Source organism: Brassica napus, chromosome A3 (genome assembly GCF_020379485.1).
Source record: "Brassica napus cultivar Da-Ae chromosome A3, Da-Ae, whole genome shotgun sequence".
Classification (NCBI taxonomy): Eukaryota; Viridiplantae; Streptophyta; class Magnoliopsida; order Brassicales; family Brassicaceae; genus Brassica; species Brassica napus.
The window spans coordinates 29,809,667-29,836,729 of record NC_063436.1 but is presented as its reverse complement, the minus strand read 5'-3'; the positions used below and the strand labels follow the sequence as shown (position 1 = coordinate 29,836,729).

At 30.9% G+C, this 27,063-nt stretch overlaps 2 protein-coding genes across 2 annotated transcripts; both read left to right on the top strand.

Moving 5' to 3' along the window:
* The first annotated feature begins 18,093 nt into the window (after window positions 1-18,093).
* Window positions 18,094-23,978, top strand: LOC106423372 (potassium channel KAT3-like). Its single transcript, XM_022717762.2, has 13 exons — window positions 18,094-18,742; window positions 19,182-19,397; window positions 19,476-19,637; window positions 20,068-20,125; window positions 20,206-20,523; window positions 20,611-20,850; window positions 20,939-21,037; window positions 21,117-21,149; window positions 21,256-21,441; window positions 21,554-21,631; window positions 21,716-21,794; window positions 21,914-22,057; window positions 22,189-23,978. Exons 1-13 carry the CDS (start codon window positions 18,489-18,491, stop codon window positions 22,290-22,292), a joined length of 1,971 nt encoding a protein of 656 aa, XP_022573483.1. The 5' UTR covers window positions 18,094-18,488; the 3' UTR covers window positions 22,293-23,978.
* Window positions 23,979-25,156: 1,178 nt separating this feature from the next.
* On the top strand, window positions 25,157-26,930 carry LOC106423374 (DNA ligase 1-like). The gene is made up of 3 exons (XM_013864149.3): window positions 25,157-25,572; window positions 26,012-26,255; window positions 26,349-26,930. Exons 1-3 carry the CDS (start codon window positions 25,279-25,281, stop codon window positions 26,720-26,722), a joined length of 912 nt encoding a protein of 303 aa, XP_013719603.1. The 5' UTR covers window positions 25,157-25,278; the 3' UTR covers window positions 26,723-26,930.
* The last annotated feature ends 133 nt before the right edge of the window (window positions 26,931-27,063 follow it).

Genomic DNA, 27,063 nt, shown 5'->3' with positions numbered 1-27,063 from the left:
GATTTTGATAGAAAATAATATAAAAAGTATACTAATATAATTAAAAACTATTTTTGTGTTTAGTGATTGTGTTATAATATTTTACTAGATTTTGACCCGCGCACCCGCGCGGATATTATTTTCCGATAATTATGTTCGTTTCATTTGTACTACTTTAGTTTATTGTTGAGACTATATATTTCGTTACTTTACTGTGTTATATATTTTTGTTCTTAGATGTGTGTTGGATCAGTCATGTAATTATATATATATTTTTTAAAATGTAAGTATGTATTAATATATCCTCAAATGACCATTATGTAAGTTTTTCTTCCACATTTAGTCTAAAAAAGAAGAAATGATTGAAAATAGTTTTATTAAAAGGTATATTTAATCTTATATCCATAAGGTTATCTAATCATAAACTTTGGTTTTAATAAGATAGATGGGAAGAGTTTTCAGGGTGAGGTTTAAGATTTTAAAGAGTAGAAAATAAATACTGAAAGTTTTAAATATTTAAAAGCATTTTAATTTTTAAATTTATTATTTAAAAATAGAAAACGATGAGTAGAAAAGTATTTTGTGTTTTTAGTAAAACATATTTTGGTACTTTTCTTCTTTAAAATTCCTTTTTATGATAAAAACTAAAAATGGTTGTTTAAAAGATTTGGCCATTTAAAATTGTATCTATGTATTGTATATTGTATCTATGCAGATATATTTGACCACATAAAAAACTCATATATTAATTTGTACAGAAAGTAAGTATATAGTTTATTTTTTAAAATGATAGTTAATTTGATAATTAATAACATTGGGTTGACAAAAAAATAATAATAATAACATTGGCAATCGTAGACTTTGACCCGCACGCCTGCACGAGTGTATATTTTGAAATATATGTTGATATTTGTTTTTTATGTAATTATTAGAGTTTGACAAAATGAATCCGAGGAACATAACCAATACCGATCCAAAAATATAGTACCAAACCCGAACATAAATTGATTAAATATTCAAATTAATCAAAATTTTATTATTTAGAGAATCAAATCTGATCCGAACCGAAGTATTCGGTACCCGAATTTATCTAAAAATAGATTTATATACTTATATATATTAATTATTTTTAGATTTAACGTATATAAAACATCAAAAATGATACTTTTAAATTGGTTTAAATACTTGAAAATATATAGATAGTCAAAAGTAAATATCTGAAATAGTTAAAGTATACTCAAATCACCAAAAATACTTAAAATAATTATTGATTCTGTATCCAAAATTTTAAATCAAGCCAATTGATATGTTAAGCTTAGGTATTCTGACATATGTTATTCAAATTTATAAGTAATATATTATTTTATTTATAGATTTTGAGAAATTTAAAATATATAATGATTTAAAACTTTAAAAATAATTTAAATGGATTATCCAAACGCGAACCAAACCCGCAAAGATCTGAATCGAACTCAAACCAAAATGTAGAAACATCCTAATAGGACTGAAATCTTTGACTCCGAAAACCCGAAACGCAAACCGATCAGAACCAAACCCGTATGGGTACCCGAAAGCCTATCCCTAGTCATTATTATATATCGTATATTGTCATCATATAATTAATCGTATTTTATACATACCATCATATAAGTAATCATATAATTAATAGTATTTTATACGTACCATCATATAAATAATTACATATATTATATTTTTAAAACTTAATATGAAATATAAAAACCATAATTTGAGTTGGTATTTCAAATTGGGCTTTGTATTGTATTTTTCTTATATATATTGACAATATTTTTTATAATGGTTATTAAAAAATAGTTTAGTAAAAATCCATTTTTGAATATATGTATTATTTTTTAATCAATTTTTGATATAAATCAACTTTAAATTATTATTTTTATTTGAAATATGTGTATAAAGTTTAAATTTTGTTTTATGGTTAGTTTAGAAAAAAAAAGTTTTAGACAATTAGATTGACCCATTTTCGTATATTTTAAAACTGGCCCAAATAGATAGTTTCTTATAATATAATGAACTTTCAATTTTTTTTAATAACATAAGCCCATTACTTTGTTCTTAATACTACTATCCTTGTAATATGATCGATCATGTATCTGTATACATCCGCACGGAGGTACAATCCTATTTTTCAAAATAGGTGTCAACAATAATATCCGCGCGGGCGCATATATATGACAATATATCTTATTCAATATTAGATACTATTAAACTTGTTTGCGCAAAACATGGTAACAAATTAGTGCAGAATATTTAGCTGCTTGTGTATTTTTAGGATTTCTTGCTGAAATCTCATTGATATATTAAAAATATATTGCACATAAATAGTTAAGGAAGGTGTATTTATTTGGTTTTAGTGTTTACGTGGAGAGAAAGAATGAATGAAACAGAAAAGATAATATTCGATCTGTTAGACGGAATAATATATTCGGTCCCAAATTTATGGTAACGAAATGATTTGGTGGTTAAGCAAGATATTTTCAAAAAGATAATCACATGTTTCATTTTAAAAAACATGAAAAAAGTGGGCTTACGTTTGAGATTTTGTAAATGGGCCACATGATTTATAATTTATGGTAAAAGGGTTATGTTTTTGAAATTACTAAAATGAATCTAATTATACATGTTTCCAAACACATTTCATTTAGACTACTATTTAAGTTTCCAAACAATCATATTTTGTACTTGAGTTTTAATAAGATAGATGTATATTAAAATCCCAAATATTAAAATTTATTTGAAATTTTTGTTTTAACTTATAACTCCAAATATTATAGTTTCTATTTTAATAATATGTTTTTGACTAAAAGTAATTATTGTAGTTTAGAAAAAATGATTGTAAGCTTTTTCTTCTAAAAAGTCAAATTTAGAAAATTATTTGTGAGAACTATTAGAAACTTAAATTAAATAAAATATCTACCATACAATTATTTTTAATATATAAAATGTTAAAATGAGACCTAATAAAATGAATCCAAATATACATAAGGGATACCCAACACTTATGTCTGACTTTCAATTAGGTTCAAAGTATTTTTGATATGTTACATTATTGTAAACTGATGCAGTTGAGTTTTTCGTTCATTCTAATAATTAACTTATATAATTTTATTGCATATTTAATTATTTATTATTAGATAAATAAATAAAATAAAGTGGAAATGCGTTTTTCCATTGAACCGCTACTTAAGGTGTTTACAAATTTCAAGTGCGATCCATTAATTTCAAGACCATTTTCCATCAGTTACTGTATAGGTGCGGTTTTACTTTTTCATTTACCAAAACCGCAAGGTTTTTAACTGGTTTTGTGATTGGTGACTTTATTGCGGACTTGACAAAACCGCTTCAAATACCGCACTCGGACTTTTACCAATCACTACCTAAGTCAAACTGAACTTTTAATTAAAGGAAACATCTCAAGTAATCAGTGATGTTGGATGAACAATTTCTGTAATTAATAGTACCTGTTTTTGGTTTCTGAATATCTTTTGTAGATAAAACTTTCCCAAAATAACAAAACTTGAAAAACAGCAACTACTAAAAACAAAATAGTATAGATTGTACCGATTAAACAATATTTTCTATTTTAGACACTATATGTTTATCAATAATTGATTGATTGATTAATAGCAAAATCATTATTTGGCAAAATATGAGAAAAATATTAGCAAAAAATAATAAATAGTAAATAGTAAATAATATATATAGTGTTTGATTTGCTGATTTGAGAAGTGAATTAGCTTGAGATTAGCAAAATCTCTTTTATATTATTTAAGGAGCATTATTAGTATTTAACATTTACTTCATGTGTTACTAACAAGAATGTCATTTCCTAGGTGTCAATACCACAATCAATTTCACACCATATATTTAAAGACCCTCTTCTTACTAGATTAACTAGATTCTTTTTCCGCGCTACGCGCGGATTACATATCCTAAATTTGTTGATTTTCATTATGTATTATGAATGGTTTTATTTTCTATTTAGTTTTATTTTGGGTAGTTCTAATTCAATATTTTCCTACATTACTTTATTTTGTAAATGCTAATATAATTTAAAAATTTGTGATCAATGTAGAAAAGAACTTTGGTTATTTTAAAATAGAGTTATATTCTATGGAAGAATAAACATACTCACTAAAACAATAATGATGCAATTGACATTCTTCTTCTTTTGAGTTGAAGTACTTGGTTTACTTCTTATGTAATTATGTGGAATAGATTATCATATTTTGTATTTTATTTTTTATACATGATCGGCAATAAAACACAAATTCAGAATGGATTATTGGTTGATGTATTTGAATATATCTTAAAATCTAAATTAAATCTAGTATTATTGGTTCTACAATTTTAAAATCCATATCACAATCATGTCTTATTGATTTCATGATTTATAAATTCTAATTTACATCAGGTGTTATCTAATAATATACGGATTTATTAATGGATTCGATTTCATATTTGAAATGTATTTTTATAGATTTATTTGCAAAAAATATAAAAACTAAAATCCAAAGAAAAAACCTTCGGATTTGTAAATACTATTTAAAAGTTGTAGGTTAGATTTGAAAATATGTATAGTTTACTTGAATTTGTAAATACTATCTATATTTCTAAAATCATTTTAAATACATAAACCAATAACACCTCTAAATGATGATACTCTCATATGTAATATCAACTTTAAATAATAATTTAATAATATTATATTCAAAAACATATAAATTGTAATGAACGTATCTTATTTTTTTTTGAACTTTTATGTATCTTGTTGTTTATCATAACATTAATTCTACATTTAAAGATAATGCATTCTGTGTTAACTATATAATGCTTTGAAATCTTATGAGTTATAACTCTTGTTTCGTTTGTGCTTTGTTTATTTCGAACAGGTGGAAGTAGGAGTCATACCCAAACTGCTAAGACCTTTAATTTCTCTTCATGATAGAATCAAATTATATATTGATCATTTATATATGTTACAGACTTAAAAGTTTGTTTTCATTGTTACCCCGAACTCTGAGAAGAATACTTATTTTCTTCTCTTTTTTACACTGATGGATGTTCCAACATAAAAAAAAAACAGATTTAGATGGCAAAATAAGACAGGCGACTCATGAATATACATGCGAACAATGTACGAAGATTCTAGCTACATTAAGCTTCGTTTAACCTTGAAGCAATCAGAAACTTCTGAGCATGCGAAGCCTTGTTTACCTGTTCGAGAACCAAAAATATGAATCAGAGGTAACATTATCAGAGACAAAAATATTGAAAAAGAAGGATAAACAAAACTTACAACACTAAAAATCTTGACCACTATAATTCGATTAGTTCAGGGAGAAAAAACTGAGTAAGTTATTAAAAGGAGGAAAAAGCACACCAAACAATCAGAAAGAGAGGACTAAACTGGATTCAGTATTGAGGAAACCATACCTCCTCTAGTGGCAACACCTATAAGAATATTCTCATTGGAATTCAAATAGCTTGGAGATTTAATATATCCTATCTGAGCAAGGTTAACGAATTGTTACAGACTTATAGTGAGTAATCATCAAAAGCAACGCGCACAGGAAAAAGATGGTTTGAGTTTGGCCAGTACCATACCAAATGTTTTGCCGTTCTGGCTTGATCCTTGGCCTTCATTCAAACTTACTCTTCTGCTGGCATCTGAGCAATAAGACGCTTATGTGCTGATAATACCGAGACACGATCATGGAAACTCAAAACTATTATTCTAAACTTTGCATATCAGAATAAGTTTTCTATGCTAAATAGATCTCACCATTGCATCATCTCTTTTATTCTTCATGAAAGACATGAGAGAAATTTTGAATGTGTCTGCAAAAGGAATTACAGTGAGATCCATCATCTGTTACACTCTTTCTACATTTCATAGTTCAACCAAAATCTTAATAAAAAGATAAGTATTACCTTGAAATCATCAGTTATACAAAGCCTCAGTGATTCCAGATTGAATCTTCTGTGGTCTTCACCATCATAATCATCGTTGGACCCTTCTTTCTCATTGATTTCGTCAAAGTTCAGCGGCATGTTAGCATTAGAGAAGATCTTATGAATGGTTACCACTTGTGGCTTCATCGATTCATCTTCTTCGTCATCGTCGTTGGTTTGTAGTTTTACGATCTCTTCTGGTAATCTGAATCATGTCAACTGACAAAGATATCATATTTGAGTGAATGGGTTGCTTTGACGATATGTGGTGAGGGCTGTACTTCCCGCAGATTTATAGTGGTGGTGTTATGGATCTTTGAAACGGACGGAGAACAAATTTATAATGATTGATTCTGGGAATTGAAAGAATGATTTAAGATAATGCTTTAACTCGAGAGATTAATAACAGAGGTTGTTGAAGAGAGTAGAAGAAGATTTGAAACCGTGACGATTTGGTTACGCAGACGGCGAGGTAGGTTAAATGATGTGGCTGAATAATTGGTTGTGAATATTTTAGCTTACGTGGACAACTTAGAATTGATTCAATTTAGTTGCTTTTATATAGTAGAGATTATATATACTGCCATTGTTCATTTAATTGTCACTTAAAATTATTTATTATATGCTTTCTAAATTTCCGGATCTCCTCCTTAGCATCTGTCTCATACCGGTTAAATTATTTCCATTCACGTAACATGTTTATCATATTCTCAAAAGAATACGATTTATGATAGACCAATTTTCAGTATAATGATAAAAGCATTATTCTCTCAGCACGAGGAGCTCTCCAACCCCTTTTATACTATATGATCATTTTTACATAAAATCGTATTAGCATATTATATTGTCCATTTGTTGATCGTTATCAAAACATAACAAGTATTGATTATAATAAGCTGAGAGAAACAATAATATGGACGGCATATTGTAACTATTTATTGTAATTCAAAAAGAACGACAAACGGAATAATAGTTCTTATTCACGTATAGAATGTAATTTAGTGTGTGTTCTATAAAAGTGTGTTCTCTTTTTGTTTCAAAAATTAATCACTTTGTTTCCTATAATTACTTTTTCATTGCTATGAATACAAACTTAGAAGATATTAATTTTGTTTCCTAATCTCCTTTATTTTTGTATATTTATGTTCATACTCAATCACACAATTTTGCCTGACAAGTTCAATCTATAAAATATTGTGTAGTTAGTGCAAGATCAAAGCAAAATTAATTATTTTGCGGGTCTATGGATTTTATTTTGCTACGAATTGTCTCAATATGGTATAATTGATTGATCACTAATTACATTATTCACCTTTTTTTTCGCCACTCCCGATAATTGAGTTGCCTAGGTTTCTTTACTATATATATAGCTCTGATGGGAACCAAAGAAATCATTCAGCCTTTAACGTTTATAAATTATATAATTTCAAATGGCCGGTCTTGATTTTGTTTCTGATTTGAAGACTTTCAAATCTACATAGAAGGTAAGGGTGAAAGTTGTGTTTCTGTAGAAAGCGGATATACTTGACAGTTTACTGCCGATTAATCTAATTGGGGAATATGTAATGTATTATACTAATTTAAAATAAAAATCGTGTTGGGGCTTATATCCCCTTAATATTTTGCTTGATATTGTTTTTTATCATGATAAGAAAAATTGAAGAACGTGACTAACATTAAAGAGTTTTCAAAAATCATTTTTAAACCCAATGATGTTCCATAAATCGATGTTTTCAGAAAGAGGTAAATCATTTTCTTTAGTAGAAAAGAGTAAATAAGTGTGTTTTGTTTGGTAAACTTATTCTTTGTTATTTCTCTCTATAGGATTGCAAACGAAGAGTTTTGAAGACAATTTCACATCATTTGGTGTTTTACTTTTCTATTACCTATGTTTCTTTAATTATTATAATCATAATTTTATTAGGAAAACAATAATTATATTGCCTATGTTTTGTTTTATCTTAAATTCATAATAAGTTTTTGCTTACTCTTATAGATGTTTTTTCCATAAAATATACTTCAATTGAATCTAACCGATTATACAAATTAAAAAAAAAAAGCTTATGTTATATAAACCTGCACATTTTCGTAAGATATTTCATTATATCCAATATTTGTGACTTTTGACTTTCTAATACCTATATATTAAAATTAATAATTTTTTTTAGTCACTCACTCCGTGCAGGGCGCGGGTTATCACTTAGTAGTAAATATTAGCAAATATATATATATATATATATAGTATTAGCAAATCAATATTATTTGAAAAATGAATTTACTGATTTGTCATACTTTCCATAATTTTAGATCATATTTTATTTTCAATTATAATTTTAATAATAAATATTTTTATGATTTAGTTGATAATTTATCATTATCTTGAGGTTAATTAAAAAATTAACGATAATATTATGGTTAAATTTATATGAGAGAGAAAGCAAAAAAAAACAGAGAAAATATGAGTAACAAACCAGAGAGAGAGAGAGACCGAGAGCTTACTATGTTATTAAGCTTACTTTGTTTTTGCTTAATAATTTTTGATCGAGTTTTATTTTTTTCTCTATAATTCTTATGAGACCACATAAATCACAAAATCATATTTTATAGTGCCAGAGTACCTTCGCCCAATTATGCAATGGTAATAGTAGAGTTGCTGAAGAACCTCGCCAAGATCGCGGAAGGAGCGTTGCATCTAGCCGACTGGCTCGCGACGCTCGAGTTATACTTTGCAATGTACCATGTCATCACAATCCTGAAATTGACGAAGAGGCTGAACGATTTCGGCGCCTTTGATGGATTAATTTCCATAACCATCGCTTTCAGCGAGGAGGTGGTCCAGAACCCTTGGACCAAAATCTTGTTAACCATCCTCTTCGCTCTATTCATGGCCATGAGGGAGCAGAGAGCTAAGCTCCAAAGGAACCAAACAGCTCCTGACGTCGCAACCTCAACGATAACGTGGATCCTTAACAACAACCGAAGCGCACCCAGGCTTCCCGATCATTGTACTCCCATTTCAGTCGACTACGCCTCCTTTCTGCAGCTTCTGCTTCTCTCGCCGCCGACTCCACCGCACAATGTCGCTCCTCCACCGATGAATCTGTTGGGGATACCGAAGTTTTATTGATGTCTACTTTCTACTTTATTTATGTCTACTTTCCATAAGTCATCAAAAATAAATTCAACCTTTTTTTTATTAAGATATATCAAGGATACATACAAAATTGTGGATTACTGTTACATAATCACCAACGATCTTGCATAAAAATAATAAAATATGCACATTTTAAATTTCTATATGATGGAGTATGATAAATTTGTTTGTCAAAATTAAAACAAAAGTATTAATTTCATAGATGGGAAATAGACCCATTTTAGTTATACAACATTTGCTTCTTTTTATGGAAATAGAATGAAATACACACAATTGATTTTTAATTACCTTTGCATCTGTACATGTTATTGAGCTAATTCTTGAATGTCTTGTCATCCACAGTTCCACACGTTTTCGGAAAACTTCTTTTTTTCTACTAAAATCCGTAAATTATATATATTGTACCTAGGGTTTGACAAAAAAAAATATATATATATATATATATTGTACCTAGGAAACTGTAGGCCGCGTTTAGAACCTGGACTAAAATACCTCTTCTAACCATTGATATTAACCTCTTTCTCTCAGCATCACTTATCATCTTCATGTTCCTCAATGGTAAGATGACATAGTCTTTATTTTACCCTACAGTCATAATAAATCAAAGCTTACAGTTGAAAAAAACCTTTAAACACTGAAGTTTTCCATGGTTAACTGAAAGAAAAAAAAGTCAAAATACTCACATTCATATTTCAAAATGAGTTAAGGTCTGTATGATGTCTTGTATGATTATATACCCATATAAGCAGCGAGATCCCCTTGTTATCTTAAGAATAAGCCAATGGAAAAAGAAAAACTAAAGTTTGTAAAATAATTAATCCTCTTTTTGTAAATAAAAATAAAAGAATAATCTAACTCAAAAATTATTATAAAATAGAATCGTATGTACCAACTATTACCTCATTTATCGACGATGCTTTAATTTTCATTTCTTATCTGAAGAACTAAGCTCTAAAATAGGAGGACCTCAACTGCCATCTTCAAAATAAATCATGCAAAAAATGAATATCAGGTAAAGAAGAGAATATATCATCTGAATTAAAAAAAATACTCTTTTAGTCAAAAAAAAAGTAGTCATAAACCTGTATATTTTTTCTTTTACTACACTCCAAAACACATAAAAGCAAATTGATTAAGAAGACGAAATCATAGATAAAAATAGTGGGAGAAAAAAATAAAAGAAACAAATTAGTTGCCAAAAGTTACGTAAAAAATGAAACCATTTGGAAGTTCCAAATGCTATGGTTCAACAATGAACGCAGTGAAAGTGATTTGAGAAAACTTAGGAGTTAAAAGGTAGGAAGAGATTTTGCAGTTACGTAATTTATATATTTTTTTAAACTACGTAAGAACGGAACTTGTTTTCTCCTTGAATATTTGTATAAAAAAATTACAAAATAGTATAGATTGTACCGATTAAACAATATTTTCTATTTTCAATACTAAATGTTTATCAATAATTGATTGATTGATTAATAGTCAAATCAGTATTTGGCAAATATGAGCAAAATATTTGCAAAAATTAATAAATAGTAAATAATATATATAGTGTTAATTTGCTGATTTGAGAAGTGAATTTTCTTAAAATTAGCAAAATGGTAAATATTAGCAGAATATATATATATATATATATATATAATATTAGCAAATCAATATTATTTTAAAAGTGAATTCGCTGATTTGACATACTTTCCATAATTTTAAGTTTAATTATATTTTATTTTCAATTATAGTTAGTAATAAATATTTTTATAATTTAGCTAATAATTTATTATTATATTGAAATTAATTAAAAAGAATTAACGATAATATTATGGTTAAATTTATATTATATTTTACTTAATATTTATAAGAGAGAGAAAAAAACCAGAGAAAATATGAGTAACAAAACAGAGAGAGAGAAACAAAGTGTAGAGAGATAAACAGAAAAAAAGATGAAAAGTTTAGAATCAGAGATAAACAGAGGGTAGAGAGAGAGAGCTTACGCCTAACACCATCTCCCAAAGTGACATCTCTTCACCATCAACGATCTGTAAAGAAGAAACATAGTAAATGTTAGAATCATAGATAAAATAAACAGAGTAAAATTGTAGAGAGAGAGAGAGAGAGTTAGTATTTTTCGCTTATATTTTGCTTATACAACGATACACATCATGCTAATAATAGAATAAGAAAAAGATAATTAGTGTTTTTTGCTTATACAACGATACACATCATATTAATTAATATTTTTCCCAATACAACAATAAAAATTAGATTATCTTTTTCTTATTGTATTATTATAAATATTTTTGAATTATAAAATTTGGATTTTATATTTTATTTTGATTAAGACCTTGTCATTCTGACTCTTCCAAGGAAAAACTTTATCGATTAATTTAAAGAGAGATCTGAAACTTGAACTAATTCATCTTTTTAAGTTTATCAGTAACTAATGCATATTTATAAAGTGTGTCATTGGGAATCTCAAAATCATTTGAGATACTTTAAAAAAGATTCTTATAATTTTGAGAATTTGTTTTTGAAATATAATTTTGATTTTGAAAATTGCATAGTAAAATAGAAATATTAATACATATTTACACTTTAGGTCATTTGCATCGGTAAATATCACCTTGTAGTTTTTCACCGGTTATATTAACTTTAGTTAAAGAATCTCTCAAAAAGTTGAAAAAGTAATGAGAAAGTCTCAGAGACTTCAATTCAAAGTAAATATAACTGATAAAAATTATGATGAGAAACTCATCAATATATATGTTTAGAACATTGTTTGAAAACTTCCCAATCAGTAATGGACTCAAATAGACAAATGAGATGTCACGTAACACCCCTTAAATATGTATAAATATTTGTTTTGTTCACAAAAGCTTCGAAACATTCGGTTGCTCTGTTACTAATGTCCGAAATCCATAGGTGAAACATTTTCTTTATTTTCTTTTAAGTACATAATTTGACCTATTAAAATTCATTCATTGGTCCACTGTTAAATAGAAGATCCCTCGTTGAAAATATGTAAGGGATTTGAGTAATATATAAGAGATTTGGATCACTCCACTTACCGCCAATTAATTTTAAGTTGGAAGCCGAAGAAACTTGTCATGGTATCACAGCCATGTTTGGAGGAAACCTAAGTAGTGTAAATGTGTAATAGTTTCTCTCTTCTCGTTAACTTAGCCAATAGACTTATTTATACAGATATATATAACTTGTCTAACAAGTTCTTTACATTATAGAATATTAAATTTAATTTATACATTAATGCTAACTATCCTAATAGTTACATGGTAATATATCTAGGTGATTTCGTAATCCCGATCTCTTAATATCCACCACTACCAATACGAGAACCATATCTCCAGAGAGAATCAAAAGTATACATGCCCAAGTCACTCTTAGAACCATTGATTGTGAATGATCGTTTTTGATGTTTCTCTATAGGCTTAATTACATTTACACTACCGTCTATTACCCATTTGCTTGATGTATCCACGTATTTACAGATGTGATTGTGATGGATGTCCTTGGTGACTCTTGCTCTTCTGATTAGGATACCCATTTGGGTAGAACTTTATCAAAACAGGAATAAAGCTTCTCTTCTTTTTCTAAGTTTATAGTAAAGTTTGTTGGCGTGTTAATTTCAGTGACAGCATTGTCTACATGGACCGGACTAGATTGCAAGTAGTGTACGTTAGAAGAAATAAGCAACAAGTCATTCTTTGTCTTCAATTAGGACACAGAAACAAAAACTGAACACAAAGTAAGAAGAAACAATAGATGTTACTTCACAGACGATTTGATGAATGCACTTAATTAGCTCTCTACCTTATTCTTTTATATACTAAATCACAAGTCGCACGACCAATCAAAACATATAATTCTGCCACATAATTAATGTTTAGAAACGATTTAAAAAAATAAAAACAAAATAATACTTAGAAAAAATGTAACTGCTCACTACCTTTTTTTTCATCCACGTTCTTTTTTTTCCGTACACTATCCTATATCTTTGACAAACAAAAACAAATAACAAAATAACAAAGAAACTCTTCATCGAAAACAAAATATGATTAATCTATATTTACTCCTTCAATTTTAAAACCCTAATTCAAAATATCACAAGACTTTCTTTCTAAAATCTCAATATTTACAAAACTAAGAAAAAAAAAATTAAACAAAACAATAGTTTGGAAAAGAAAAATAATTGTAGCAATTGTTTCTTTTTTTCAAACTGTAGCCCACGATCCACGATCTTCCTCCTTCCTCCTTCCTCTACAAACGTTTTTTCCTATTCCTATATATTTCGAGAATTTGATAGACAAATGGCAGCGGAACTCTCAACTGATCGAATGTTAATTAGGAAAAGGTTACAATCCTTCAATTTAATGCCTAAATCCATTCTCTTCTAGAGCTATTTCCCAACTTTGGGCACCAAATTCAGAAACATATTCAAGTTAGGATGTCGTAGCTGCTTCAGTCCGAGAAGCACGATCGAGCGTAAACGCTTCATTTTTCTTTTTTTAACGCTTCATTTCTTAGCGGGATTTTCAAGAGTTTTCATAATGGAGACTCAGCGAAGCAATAATAAGAAGCAATCACGCCTATGTTAATCTCTTGGAGACATAGATTTCGTCTCTTTCTGATTCAAATTTACAAGGAAGGACTGATGCATTAAAGCAACAAGTTCAATAAAAAGAATCTGTTCTTTTTTTTTTGAGTATTAGTTTTGTTTGACACTAATTTTTTTTTTTTTTAACTATTCGGTTTACAATTTCAGGAAGTGTTTGTTGTTGGGAGAGAAGCTTCCAAGAGAGTTCATGGACTCTGACCTTTCAACTTGCAATTGATAGGTAACCCACAATTTTTGTAGACATTTACATGATTTTTTTTAGTAAACTTTGTAGATATTATATTCCCTGTAAGACAAAACATGAAGTAAACCAGAAAAACTTCAAACTAATATTTTTATCAACTAAACTAACTAAAATCAAAGAATTTTTTAAAAACTAATATAATTTAATTTCATATATCGTGGTTAATCAGTAATAAGTGTGTCAATGGTTTGTTAATGTATACACATTTACTTATGATAAATTAGATTTATTTTATACCTGCAATTTTAGTTACATATAACTGAAACTTGATCTTGCAAGCAAAAATATACCCGTACAAAGTACGGGATCAATACTAGTATACTTGTAAAACCAAAGTAATGATTAAAGATATTTTTTAAGATTTTACCTGATAAACACTATTTAATAAATTAATATTTACATTTTGAGTATATTCATATGTATATATATAATTGAAAGATGAACTTTAGAATTTTTTTTAATTTCCTTTTCATTTCATAAAATTTGAGTTTGATTCAGTTTTGGTTTGGAAAATTTGGTATAGGAATATCATTATGTTTGGATTACTTCATAAATTGGTTCTGATTTTAATTCGGTTTAAAATGGTCAAACTCAGTTTGTAAAATATGTCACCCCTAATCCACGGTATCTCAAAGTGACACAAACTCCAAATAAAAGGAAGGCTGTTTTGTCTGGAAATTAGTGGCATACATGCAATCTAAAAAAAAGATAAGAATACAAATGTTTTTATGTATTAAAAGCTTAGTTTTCGAAAGTGTTAAGAGCTTAGAACTTACTCAGTCTTATGTGGCTGCGGGTCACCCCCGACCCCGCTGGTTGGATCTTCTATTTGCCAATGAAAGATATTTATCTGGCGCTCAAATTGGTGGCTGGGTTTTTTTTGGGGAGGCTTTTGGTAGGTGCGTTTGTAATGCTAATGGTTTCTGTTAACTAATTTTTTGGATGTGGCTTGTAACCTGTTGTATGGTTGACAGACCTTGGCTTGTTGAGCCAGAAAGTATATATAATATTTCGATTAAGGTAAAAAACTTAGTTTTCGAAAAAGAAAGAATCATCGTTTTATTCGATTGAAGCTTTTGTGTATATAATTTAATCAATGCATATGCATGTCAGTAGAATAAGGGTGTAAATGGAGCTGTATATAATTCACACAAGTATTTGTAATCGGAGCAGTATAGGCCACTTTTCGTTGAACTCATGGGCGGACCCACGTGGAGGACTGTAAGATGATCACTTGACACTACAAAAAAGAGTATAATCCAGATTTTATTATCTGTTTATTTACTAATGGACAGTGACAATTTGGTTGAAACGTTCATTAATGAACCCCCAAATCTGGGTTTAATTCCTTTTTCAAATTTTTTTGACACTTCATAAATATTTTTTTGGGAGTACAGAAGAGCAAACACGAGTCCATAACTGATGTAGCGGACGCTTTATAGGATAGAACTAGAGATCCGTTGATTCTGAAAATATTCGGAAAACTAGAATAACACAAGGATCTGATTTAGTCTAAGAATACTTAAAATTAATGTTTTCTTAAATTCGTTGAGATCACCAGTGATCTAGCCGAAAACAAGGATTAAAGAGAAATCTCTTAACTTTTATTAATCAAATCATAAACTGAATACAAACTTAAGCCTAGATGGTTATATATAATAAAACCGTAAAATCCTAAAATAATAAAGATAATGATCTAAATAATTAATAAACTAAATAATAAATATTTGTAAATATCCTAAATATTTATCTGCATCAATTACTGATGACGAGAATTGATGATCTTCTTGCCAAGACTCATCTTTACTCGTTTAGTATAGAGAAATTTGAAACCTTTAGACCAAAAAGAAAAAGTTGAACCAGTGAAAAGAAGAAAAGAGTCATAGTAGAGAAGAATCGTCAATGACAAAGGATTGTTGCATCTGGTTTATTTTTGTTATGTAGATTTTCCATATGATCAATTCGACACTTTACATGTTACCAAGACATATTGCCCCTAAAATGCTAGTATGTATTAAAAAAAATGTACAAGCGTCTCGTATTTTATTAATATATATTTATTACTATTGTTGGCATGGTTTTCAACATTACCATTTTTGTCATGTGTCAACGATCTAATAGAAACAAAGAAAAACTACGTCAAGATTTGACTTTTGAGAATATCAGTATTTCAACTCGGATACTTCAAATTTGGCCAGAAACGGATCGGATATCCGGATTTTTGGGGTTTCAGAGGTATTTGTGGTTTGTTTTATATATTATGGATATCAATTTTTTGATTTGTTTTGCTTTGGAAAAATACAGATATTTAAAAAATATGTTGATATTTTCAGATATTTACAATACTTACGGATATATTTTTCTGTTGTACTTAATAAAGATAATCTAAAAAAAACAAGATAATTTTGTTCTTTAAAATACTTTTACATGATATATAAAATATAAAATAAAAGAAGCAGTGAAAGTATATGTTTGTAAATTTTAAAATTAGATTTTAAAAAACAAACTTAAGAAAAAGTTATATAGATCATACAATTTTTTTTTTTAATTTAATACTTTTATAAGTAATAATGTGAATAGAACTTATTAAATCATATGTTAAATAACAATTATATAAACTCATACATTTAAAAATCTAAATTTGATCAATATATATATATATGTATTTATATTGGTCGAAGCGGATCAGATATCCGATCCTTAATTTTATTATTTGTGATTTGCTTCGTTTTAAACGGTTGTTGATTTTTATTATTTGTTTTGTTCTGAAACTTTATGGATATCCAGATTTTTGGATCGAATAGAAGAAAATAACAAATCAGATCAAATTTAACTGATAAACTTTCTAACCCTATGTATTAAAAAAAACATTATCCTCTAGTTGTATTGTAGACATCGATTATATCATTACACCCCTTCTCGCATTAAACATACATATAAGCTATGATACACCGGGACGGATACGGGGACAGATACGGGTACGGAAGCGGGGACGGAAAACAGCAAAACTAAAAAATTATGGGTACGAGTATGGCAAATATATATCAATAAAAATATATATATATGTATATTTATATTTATATACTGAAAAATAAAAATATGTCCCTGTAAATCTTATCTAATAAACTAAAAAGATTAGAAAGTAGGTTATAAATTCAAAATCTAGTATAAACTTCTACTTTTTATGTTTTATTTGGAAGAAAAGTAAGTGAATAAGCTTAAGAAAGGATAATAGCAAAGCAAATTTGTTCAGAAAATTTCCATAATTAACCGTTCAATCTCCAAAGTGTCCCCGTGCCGTATCTGAAATGTCCCCGTCCCAGAAACGTATCCGGTACGGATACGTCAATCAATTTGACGTCCCCGTGCTTCATAGCATATAAGACGTGAATAGAGGTGACATTTTAGAAACGTTACAAAATCTAAGAGCTTCCATATATAATGCTAACATAGCAGCGATCAATCAACTTTTGATCAGATGGTAATGTTGTAATATTTTAGGCTTAGCAATAGTAACACTCAACAAGTCGGGTTAGATTTGGCAAATTGGCATAGTTAATTTTTTGCCTATTTATTTTTCATATATTATTTATGCAGCTAATATTATTTGTACACTAAGATATTTTATGCAATATGGAGAAACAATCTTCACGTTCCCTTCTAGCCATTAGCCGCATCTATTCATACACCTGACACATTGATACCATTTGTATGTTGCTTTTGTTCTCACCCGGTGATGAACACACAACATAACCTCTCTAACTCTCCAGTCACAGTTAACACTTTCATTTATTGAAACTTCACTTGTCAACGTGATAAGTGGCTCTTTCATGTAATTAAGACCTGTTTATTCACGATTAATGTGACAAAAAACTAAAAAACATTATGTACTTAAAAATACATAGTGCGCGCATCTTATTTTAATAGTATATATTTACTATTGTTGGCATTGTTTTCAACATTACTATTTTTGTCAGATGACATCCTTCTAATAAAGCAAAAAACTACGTCAAGATTTGACTTTGAGAATCTCAAAACTTTAAATACTAATTTTTCGTACGAAAACATTATCCTCTCTAGCTGTATTGGAGAATGTAGACCTCGATTATATCGTTACACCGTTTGTCGCATTAAATACACACATGACTACATGAGACATATAAATGTAATAATTTAGAAAAATAAGCAAAAAATGTTACAAAATCTTTTGAGAGTTTTCCATAATGCTAACATAGCAGCGATCAATCAACTCTTAATTCATTAAATGGTAATGTTGTAGTGTTTTAGGTTTAGCAATATTAACTGGTTACAAAAGTAAAGTTCCCACACATTATTAGGTAAAACAATATATAAAGTCAACGCAACTTGCTCACCACCTTCTTGTAAAGTTGTAATCTAAAAAGTAACAAAGGAAACAATAATATAAATTACAAGATAGAGTGAGAGAGGCAAAACCAAGCGTGAAAGAGGGACAAGAAGAAGGAGAAAAAAAAATGTCGATGACGACTTCAGAGGCGAGATCCCCGGTACCGTTGTTGTTGAGAAGAGGAAGGTCTTCCACGGCGTTAGGGACGCCGGAAGAGAGATCGCCGTCATCGTTACTATTCAGAAGAAGGTCGAGCAAAGATGTGGGGAACATAACGTCAGTTTCTAGCAGTCTCTTGCCTGCTTTTGGGACAGTCATCGAAAACGATAACAACCCTTCTTCCAAATCTTTCATCGTTCTTCCTTATGATCGTCGTTACAGGTTATTATTATTGCAATATTCTTTCACTAACACTAATTATGTATACGGAATGATGAGACCTTATGTTACGATTGTAAACAAAATATGAACCAAACATAAAAAGACAAAACACTTAGAGAAAGATACGATTAAATTAGAAATTGTATATTGATTATGTGAATTAATAATTTACAATCTTTTGATCTTCATTTGTATAGCTTATAACTTTGATATTCATTTTTCTTTTGAATAAACTCATCTATAAAAGAACGGTTTTTCCTGATTTTAAAAGATATACATACCGCCACACTTATATGTCCACTTTGAATTTTTGATAACGAATCAATCCGCATAACTTCTACGAATGTGTCAGGTGTATTGATATTTAAATCACTTCCAAAATTAATAATCATGTCATAATAATAACAAAATAGAGTAATATTTATATAAAAAATGGCAGGTTGTGGGAATTGCTTTTGGTGATTCTGGTGGGTTATTCGGCATGGGCATCTCTCTTCGAGTTAGCTTTCGAGAAAGCTGCTGATGGAGCTATCCCGACCATTGATCTCGTCGTTGACTTTTTCTTCGCCGTCGATATCGTCCTCACTTTTTTCGTTGCCTACTTGGATACTTCTACTTACCTCATCGTCGACGACCACAAGCTCATCGCCAGACGGTAACAGTTACACCATTCAGTAATATAATAAAATATTTAATGATAAAGTATATAACATGCATGTGAAACAATTATCAGGTACTTGAAGAGCGTGGCCTTTGTGATGGACGTATTATCAACGTTACCGATTCAGTTCATTTATAAAGCGATTACCGGAAATATCGGACGAGGCCAAGCTTTCGGCTTCCTTAACTTGCTCCGCCTCTGGCGTCTCCGTCGCGTAGCTGAACTCTTTAAAAGGTTTCTTCTATCTGCATGTATATAAGAGGCTGGTAACCATGAAATGAAATTAGAAAATAAAAATAGATGAAATAAAATGAATGCATATGTTAAAAATGAAATATCCATTATTTCATTCAATTTTAATCAAAATTGTAGAAATGTTTAAGAATGTTTATATATATATATATATATATAAGTGTGTGAAATTGTTGTGGAATTGATAAAATGAATATTCCCTTTAGTTCTAGTATGTTAAATGGTAAAATAATAGAATTAATAGAATAATTTTTCCACATCATTTTTATTCCATGTCACGTCAGTTGAAAGCCTTCCATAACTAAACATGTCGGGAATTGTGTATCCATATATGTATATGCTTTTGACATAAACTGCACTATAGTATATAGACCTAATAAATTCCTAAGTGTATCTCTCTTTCTCGTTACAGACTAGAGAAAGACACACTTTTCAACTACTTCGTGGTCAGAGTCATCAAACTTCTTTGCGTAAGTTCTTCAAGACATGTGTGATCTGTTATATAACTTGGTAGATGTAAGTCCTCTTTATAAAATAATTTAAATTCTAGGTAACGATATTTTGGGTACACACGGCGGGTTGCATTTTATTCTGGATAGCCTACCATTATCCAAGGCCTGTAGATACATGGATAGGATCACAAGTTGAGGATTTCAAGGAAAGAAGCATATGGCTAGGCTACACATACTCAATGTACTGGTCCATTGTCACACTCACCACCGTGGGATATGGCGATTTGCATGCAGTTAATACCCGTGAGAAGACATTCAACATGTTCTACATGCTTTTTAACATTGGTCTTGCCGCTTATATCATTGGTAACATGACCAATCTTGTTGTCCATAGCGCTCTACGTACATTCACCATGGTAATTTATCTTTATTTTATTCATTTCTTTTCGCTAAAACAACCAAACTGGTACAACTTAACAAGTACTAACCTTCTTGTTGGACAGAGGACTGCCATCAATCATATACTGCGGTATACAAGTAAGAATAAGTTACCGGATATGATGAGGGAGCAGATGCTTGCACATATGCAGCTCAAGTTCAAGACTGCGGAGTTAAAGCAAGAAGAGGTTCTACAAGACTTACCTAAGGCCATAAGATCAAGCATTAACGAACATCTATTCCGCTCCGTGATCGAGAATGCTTATCTTTTTAAAGGATTCCCTGATGGTCTCATCATCCAGCTAGTAATCCATCAACAATTCCATTTATTTTTGTTTCTTGTTAAAGAAGATATTAATTAATTAACTAATTAATTGTTCATTGTTGTTGTAGGTTTCTCATATAAAGGCAGAGTATTTTCCGCCTAAAATGGAGATAATATTGCAGAATGAGATTCCAACGGATTTCTACATAATTGTATCTGGAGGAGTGGTATGTTCTCTACATACTCAATATATATTCAATATATATTATTAGACTTCAGTTGATAAAAATAAAACTGAAATCACAGGAAATAATTAGATCCAAGGGCGCGAGTGAACAGGTAATCTACTAATCTACACCTAGTTTAATAAAAAAAAAACATTTAATTAGACTCAAAGATTGACCAAGAGATCTAAGAGTTGATTTATACATATACGGTGGTGAAGGTATTGGCTAAGTTAGGTCCAGGGGATATGGTAGGAGAGATTGGAGTTGTCTTCAACATTCCTCAGCCTTTCACTGTGAGGACAAGGAGACTTTCACAAGTTATTCGAATCAGTCATCATAAGTTCAAAGAAATGGTTCAATCTGATGTTGACGACGCCAAAATGATCATCACCAATTTCATGGCTGTAAATTCATCAAACTTTCTAGTTATAGATTACTGAATTTAAAATACATCAACAACTATTTCTTATATAATTATATTATAACATTTAGTAATGTTTTTTTCTTCTGTTTCAGTATCTCAAGGAACTAAATGATGAATTGAAGAAAGAAATCCCTTTTCTTAGAGATTTATTAGCCAATGCAGATGCTCAGGTACGTTTTCTCATGCACATATATAAAATGCATAGTTTGCATTATCAACTGGTTTTGAGTTAAATCCATATTATTTTGTGAAAGGAAATGGTTCACACAGAAGAATCACAACAAAGTTACAATGAGGAGATGGTCACGTTCTCGAGAGATGAAAATGAAAATAGTGAGAAGACGATTCTATGTAGATTGGAACATAGTTTTTTTTTAAATTATATGTTTAGATCAATTATTTATTTTATATATTTTTTTAAAAAATAAACAAAAATGAAAATTTAAATGCAGAAGAAGAGCCAAAAAGAGAGGGAGTTCCCAAGAGAGTGATAATTCATGGGCATCCTCCTAATCAAGATAACAACAAGAATGGTGATTCCAATGGTAGACTTATCATTTTGCCTGATTCCCTTCCACTTCTGTTCGACTTAGCTGGTCAGTTTCAGTCTTTCACTACTCATATGTTATTCATCTTTATATTTTTGGTATTATATATACGTATATCGATTCTGTATCAGTTCTGGAGTGTAAGTTATATACTGTGTCAATATATATGGTGGATGCAGAGAAGAAGTTGGGGAAACAGGGAAGCACGATTGTGATGGTAGATGGAGCACATGTTGAGCAGCTTGATGTTCTCCGAGAGAATGATCATTTATATATTTTCTAACTAAATTAATAACACTGTTTTATTTTTGTTATCTTTCATATCATGGCCTTCCTTCCTTCTTTTTTTTTTGACGTGTTGAATTAATTCAAAAGATGACAATTATAAAGAAAAATAATTATAAACTGTTGTTTCCTGGAAATATTTGTTTTGTCGTCTACAATCTATGAGCACTGGAACAAGTTCCATCGATGAAATTAGATAAACTTATAATCTTTTGGATGGTCATAACATTAAAGGGAAGTGAATGATCAAATTAAATGAAATTAGATAAACAGAGGTTTCCATCATCAACCACTTCCCTTTTGGATGAAACAGAGAATGATCAAGGACCAATAGCAGAAGGAGAGCTTAATATAGTATTAAAGGGAAGTGGTTGATGATGGAAACCTCTGTTTCATCTTGACGCATTGATGCTTAGAGCATTTCCAAAAAGAAACTCTATTTTGAAGTTTCCAAAACTCTATATTTTTGAAGTTTAAATCTTTAATGTAATGTTTTATCCACAGCGTTTAAGCTTCTAGATCCCAAGAAGTTTGCACTAGCTTTCTTGCTTTCCCTGACAGCCTGAAGGCCCTGAACATTGGATTTGGCCAAGTTTAACATGGAAACATTTACACCAAAGGTCACTTTTCCTCTTTTTATTACACGGTAAGTCACTTTTCACTCCTAAGGTACTTTCCCACACTAAATCATACACATTGATTATACAAAATGACAACCCTATCCTTTTTATTTCTTAGTTTACTTAACCTAGTTCTATCCTTACCAAGAAACTCAAAGCCCACTTTTACTTTTTGTAAATGAAAATCCTTTTAATTTTTTTTTAGAGAAGTTGCCTTAAATCATTATCTTTAAGACACCCTGCCTCCGATATCCATTTGTTAGCCGCCATGAACGCATCCCGTCGATGCAGATTCTCAGGCGTTGATTCCGGCATCTGCCCTCCTTCTTTCATCCACATAGATTCTCCGGCGTTAATTCCGTCATCTGCAACCCTTTTCCAGTGTTGATTTCAGAATCGCTCAGTCGCAGCCCTCAACTCCATCCTCCAACTCCCACTTTATCCTGAGAGCATCTTCTTCCACTTTCTCATCTCCGAGACATGTTCACCTTGCTACTAATACAAGAGTTTTTTTTTGATAAAGGAATACAAGAGTTTTGGTAATTGATTTGAAGAAATGGAGACGCTTTGAGTACACGAACTGAGCTTAAGATGCCCTCACTCTGTCCATTCCTCGTTTAGATTCTGTCTCTGCTCACGAACTGAGCTTGAGAACATGAAAGGACAAGAATCTTCGTTTTGCTTTTTCGTCTTGCATGAATTTACCAGTTATGGGGCTTCGCGACGGTGGCTCACTCAGAAAGGTTACAGCTTACAGCTTAATTTATTACAGTTTACACATTAGAGAGATAGAGAAGAAAAGCTTCTCTCTTTTTGAGTTATAATCGCAAGTATGTGAGCTAGACTAGGAGCCAAACTCCCATTGTTGGAACTTTTGATTGTTTAACGCCTCATTGTTGGAATCATGTAACATCTTTTGGTGGAGAATAAACTTTTTTGCCATCTAGAGTTTATATGTCTGAGTTATTGTGCTTGTATTATTGTCATATACTTTGCAGATGGACCACTTAAATCATGAATTTGTTTTTCGATGTTGTTTGAATATACATTTGTATATATGTGTACACCAAGAATACAATCTTGTACATATGTACAAAAACATTTGTACACAACAACGCTTGTACACATGTACACTCTAAAATTCTTTTTTTGGAATGAGATCAAATATATATGTTAGCTTATCTGGTAAGGTTTGAAGATCATGAGATGGAAAGAAGTTTAAATAAATAGAGATAAGTGCACAAGAACTATGCATCCATAATTCCATATCATTATTGACATTAAAAAAGGTCGAAATTTTAAAGTATCCATGTGGACACTATAAAAGGTGTACAAGAACTATTGTATCCATATGGACACTCATATATTCATCATCTTAGTGTACACTGATTGTTGTCCATATAATTTTATACGAGCCACAGATTCATGTAACTGAATTCCTTAAATTACAAACAATAAACAAACCATCTTTAACTATGACAGGATAAAAAAAAAGCTTAGAAGAAGCAGGTGTGGCTGTCAATTACATTGATAGCTTATTGAGTGGCTCTTTTTTAACACTTCAATTTTGGTGTGATGCAATGCCAAACGTTTCCGACGTAATGCCATCTTAGCCCACTGTCTCTGTCGTCAGATTTCTTTGCCTCCGTCGTAAATCTCCGTAACTTTTCTCAACAAAGTTTTGCTTAGGTTACTGTGCAAAGAGATAAGATAAGAGATGAAAGTTAAAACCAATTTATTAATATGCTTTCAGTTCCAGAATTTTAAATTGATTTATTTTAAAAAGAATATTAACTGAAGAAGAGGAATCACTAAACACTGATTCTCGTTTGGTTTTAACCAAGGACAACAAGGTAAACAACCATGTAAGAACTACCTTGGTAGTTGAAAGTGTTCTAAAGTGTAATATAAACTGAGAAAGTCACTTAGGGTGAAAATAACTCTTTAACATGAAGCATTTTATCTTTAGTGTAATGAACAAAGAAAGGAAATTAGCATACCAATGTTTTGCATGAGAACTTGTCATTGATTTCAGTACTGTACCTTTTGTCCAGATAGACACTCCTGATGACATCTCCGAGCTTGAAAATATTACTGAACCAGAAGAAACAAAAACTGAGGTTGAACTATAAAAATTGGGTTAACGGATACCGTCCGATCTCGGCGCGTTACTAATTAAACGGTCTAGATTTAACTAATCCATAACATTCTTAATAATAAATAACATAAAAGATCCGTCTCTTCATCTCTTCCTCCTCATTTCTACTTTCTCGATCAATCTTTTAACGTTCCAATCGCGAATCTCCGTTACTGGGTTTCGTAAAGGAACACACTTTCGTCTTCTCTGAATCGAGAGGAGAAGAGATGGTTGGTGGAGGAAGCAGGAGAGACGAAGGATCGATGCGGCCGATTCAAAACACAAACTTGTTCGCCGCTTTGGATACTCGGAAGAAGAAGAAGAAGTCCGATAAGGCCAAAGCTTCCTCCGTCAATAAGGAGCCTGAGCCACAGGTCTTCTGGGCGCCTACGCCTCTAAAGGCAAAGGCTTGGGCTGATATTGATAGTGACGATGAAGATGAGGACTATTTCGCCACCACTGCTCCTCCTCCTCCTCAGCCCTTGTGGAGTGCTTCCGATGCAAAAGAGGCTCACGTTGAGGTTGGAAAAGTCTAGACCTTTCATGTGTGTATGTTCGTTTCTGGTGTCTCCACTGTGTTTAGATTTCACATGCTTTTGAGTGATTGAGCGTTCAATGGTTCTAGCTTGTGTTCAACGTCTTTAGACTTCACATACTTCGAGTGATACTGCTTGAAACTACTCTCGTTGATCACTCCACCATTCAGTGGTTCTAGCTTTCTATTTTGCTTTTGATTTCCCATTGTAATTGACGGATTGATGATGGATAAGAATATTGCATTTTTATGTTTTGTAGTTGTTTTATTGTCCTAGAGGAAAATGAATCTTGCTTTGTATGGTGAAGGTTGCCCCATATATCTAAGTGGAATGTGAACTTTGTTGTTATAGAATTTTCTCTAGGCAGTATAAGTTTGAGCCCTGGTTGTCTGTAATGTTCATTGAGATGTGCCTGTTCTCGCAGGAAAGTGAAAGTGAAGAAGATGTTCTTGATGAAGGTGATGATGATGATGATTTGGAGGAAGAGCATGAGACACAAGTTCATCCAGAAGCAGAGCCTGAGGTGAAAAAGGCTCCTGAAGTTCCTGCACCACCTAAGGAGGCAGAGAGGCAGCTTTCCAAGAAAGAGAGGAAACAGAAGGAACAAGCTGAGTTTGACGCTTTGTTGGCAGATTTTGGAGTTGCACCCAAGGATAGCAATGGTCAAGGTATCACACTATTCTGCTCACTGGCTTCTTATTACTTGCTGAGAAAATCATTTGACAGTACTGATAAAAGTTTCTTCTGTCAATGCCCAACAGAAAAGCAAGAAAAGAAAGAAGTCAATGGAGAGGGAGAGAAGAAGGAGAACACAACCGGGGAATCAAAGGTCTCAAAGAAGAAGAAAAAGAAGGATAAACAGAAGGAGGTTAAAGAATCTCAGGATGAAGTAAAGAGCAACGCAGATGCTGCTGCAGGTGAGTCCGGTGAGCTGGAGAGCGAGGAGGCTTCTTCTTCCATGGATATCAAAGAACGGCTGAAGAAGATTGCATCAGTGAAGAAGAAGAAATCAAGCAAAGAGACTGATGCTGCTGCAAAAGTTGCTGCACAAGAAGCAGCTGCTAGGAAGGCAAAGCTGGCTGCTGCAAAGAAAAAGAAAGAGAAGAATCACTACAATCAACAGCCAGTGAGGTGAAATCAATCACCCAACAACCACCCACCCGTTTTGATATATGAACTTGTGTTTTTTTATTCATATGAGACTTTGCCTTGAAAGGAATGGAGTTGGGTCGTACTATTAGAGATATGACTTCGATCCTTTGCTTCTTTTAGAACCATTTAAAGAAACATATGCATCAAGCTGTGATGTTGCTATTGCTAAGAAAGTTATTTTTTATTGACTACGTGAGCTCTTTCTGAAGGCAAAGCTAATGACCTTAAAGTAATCTGGTTAGCTGCGTCTCAGAGAAGTGTCACTTTATTTAATCCTATTCAGTCCATACTAATACAATAAGAAGTGCAATAAGAAGTGAACCG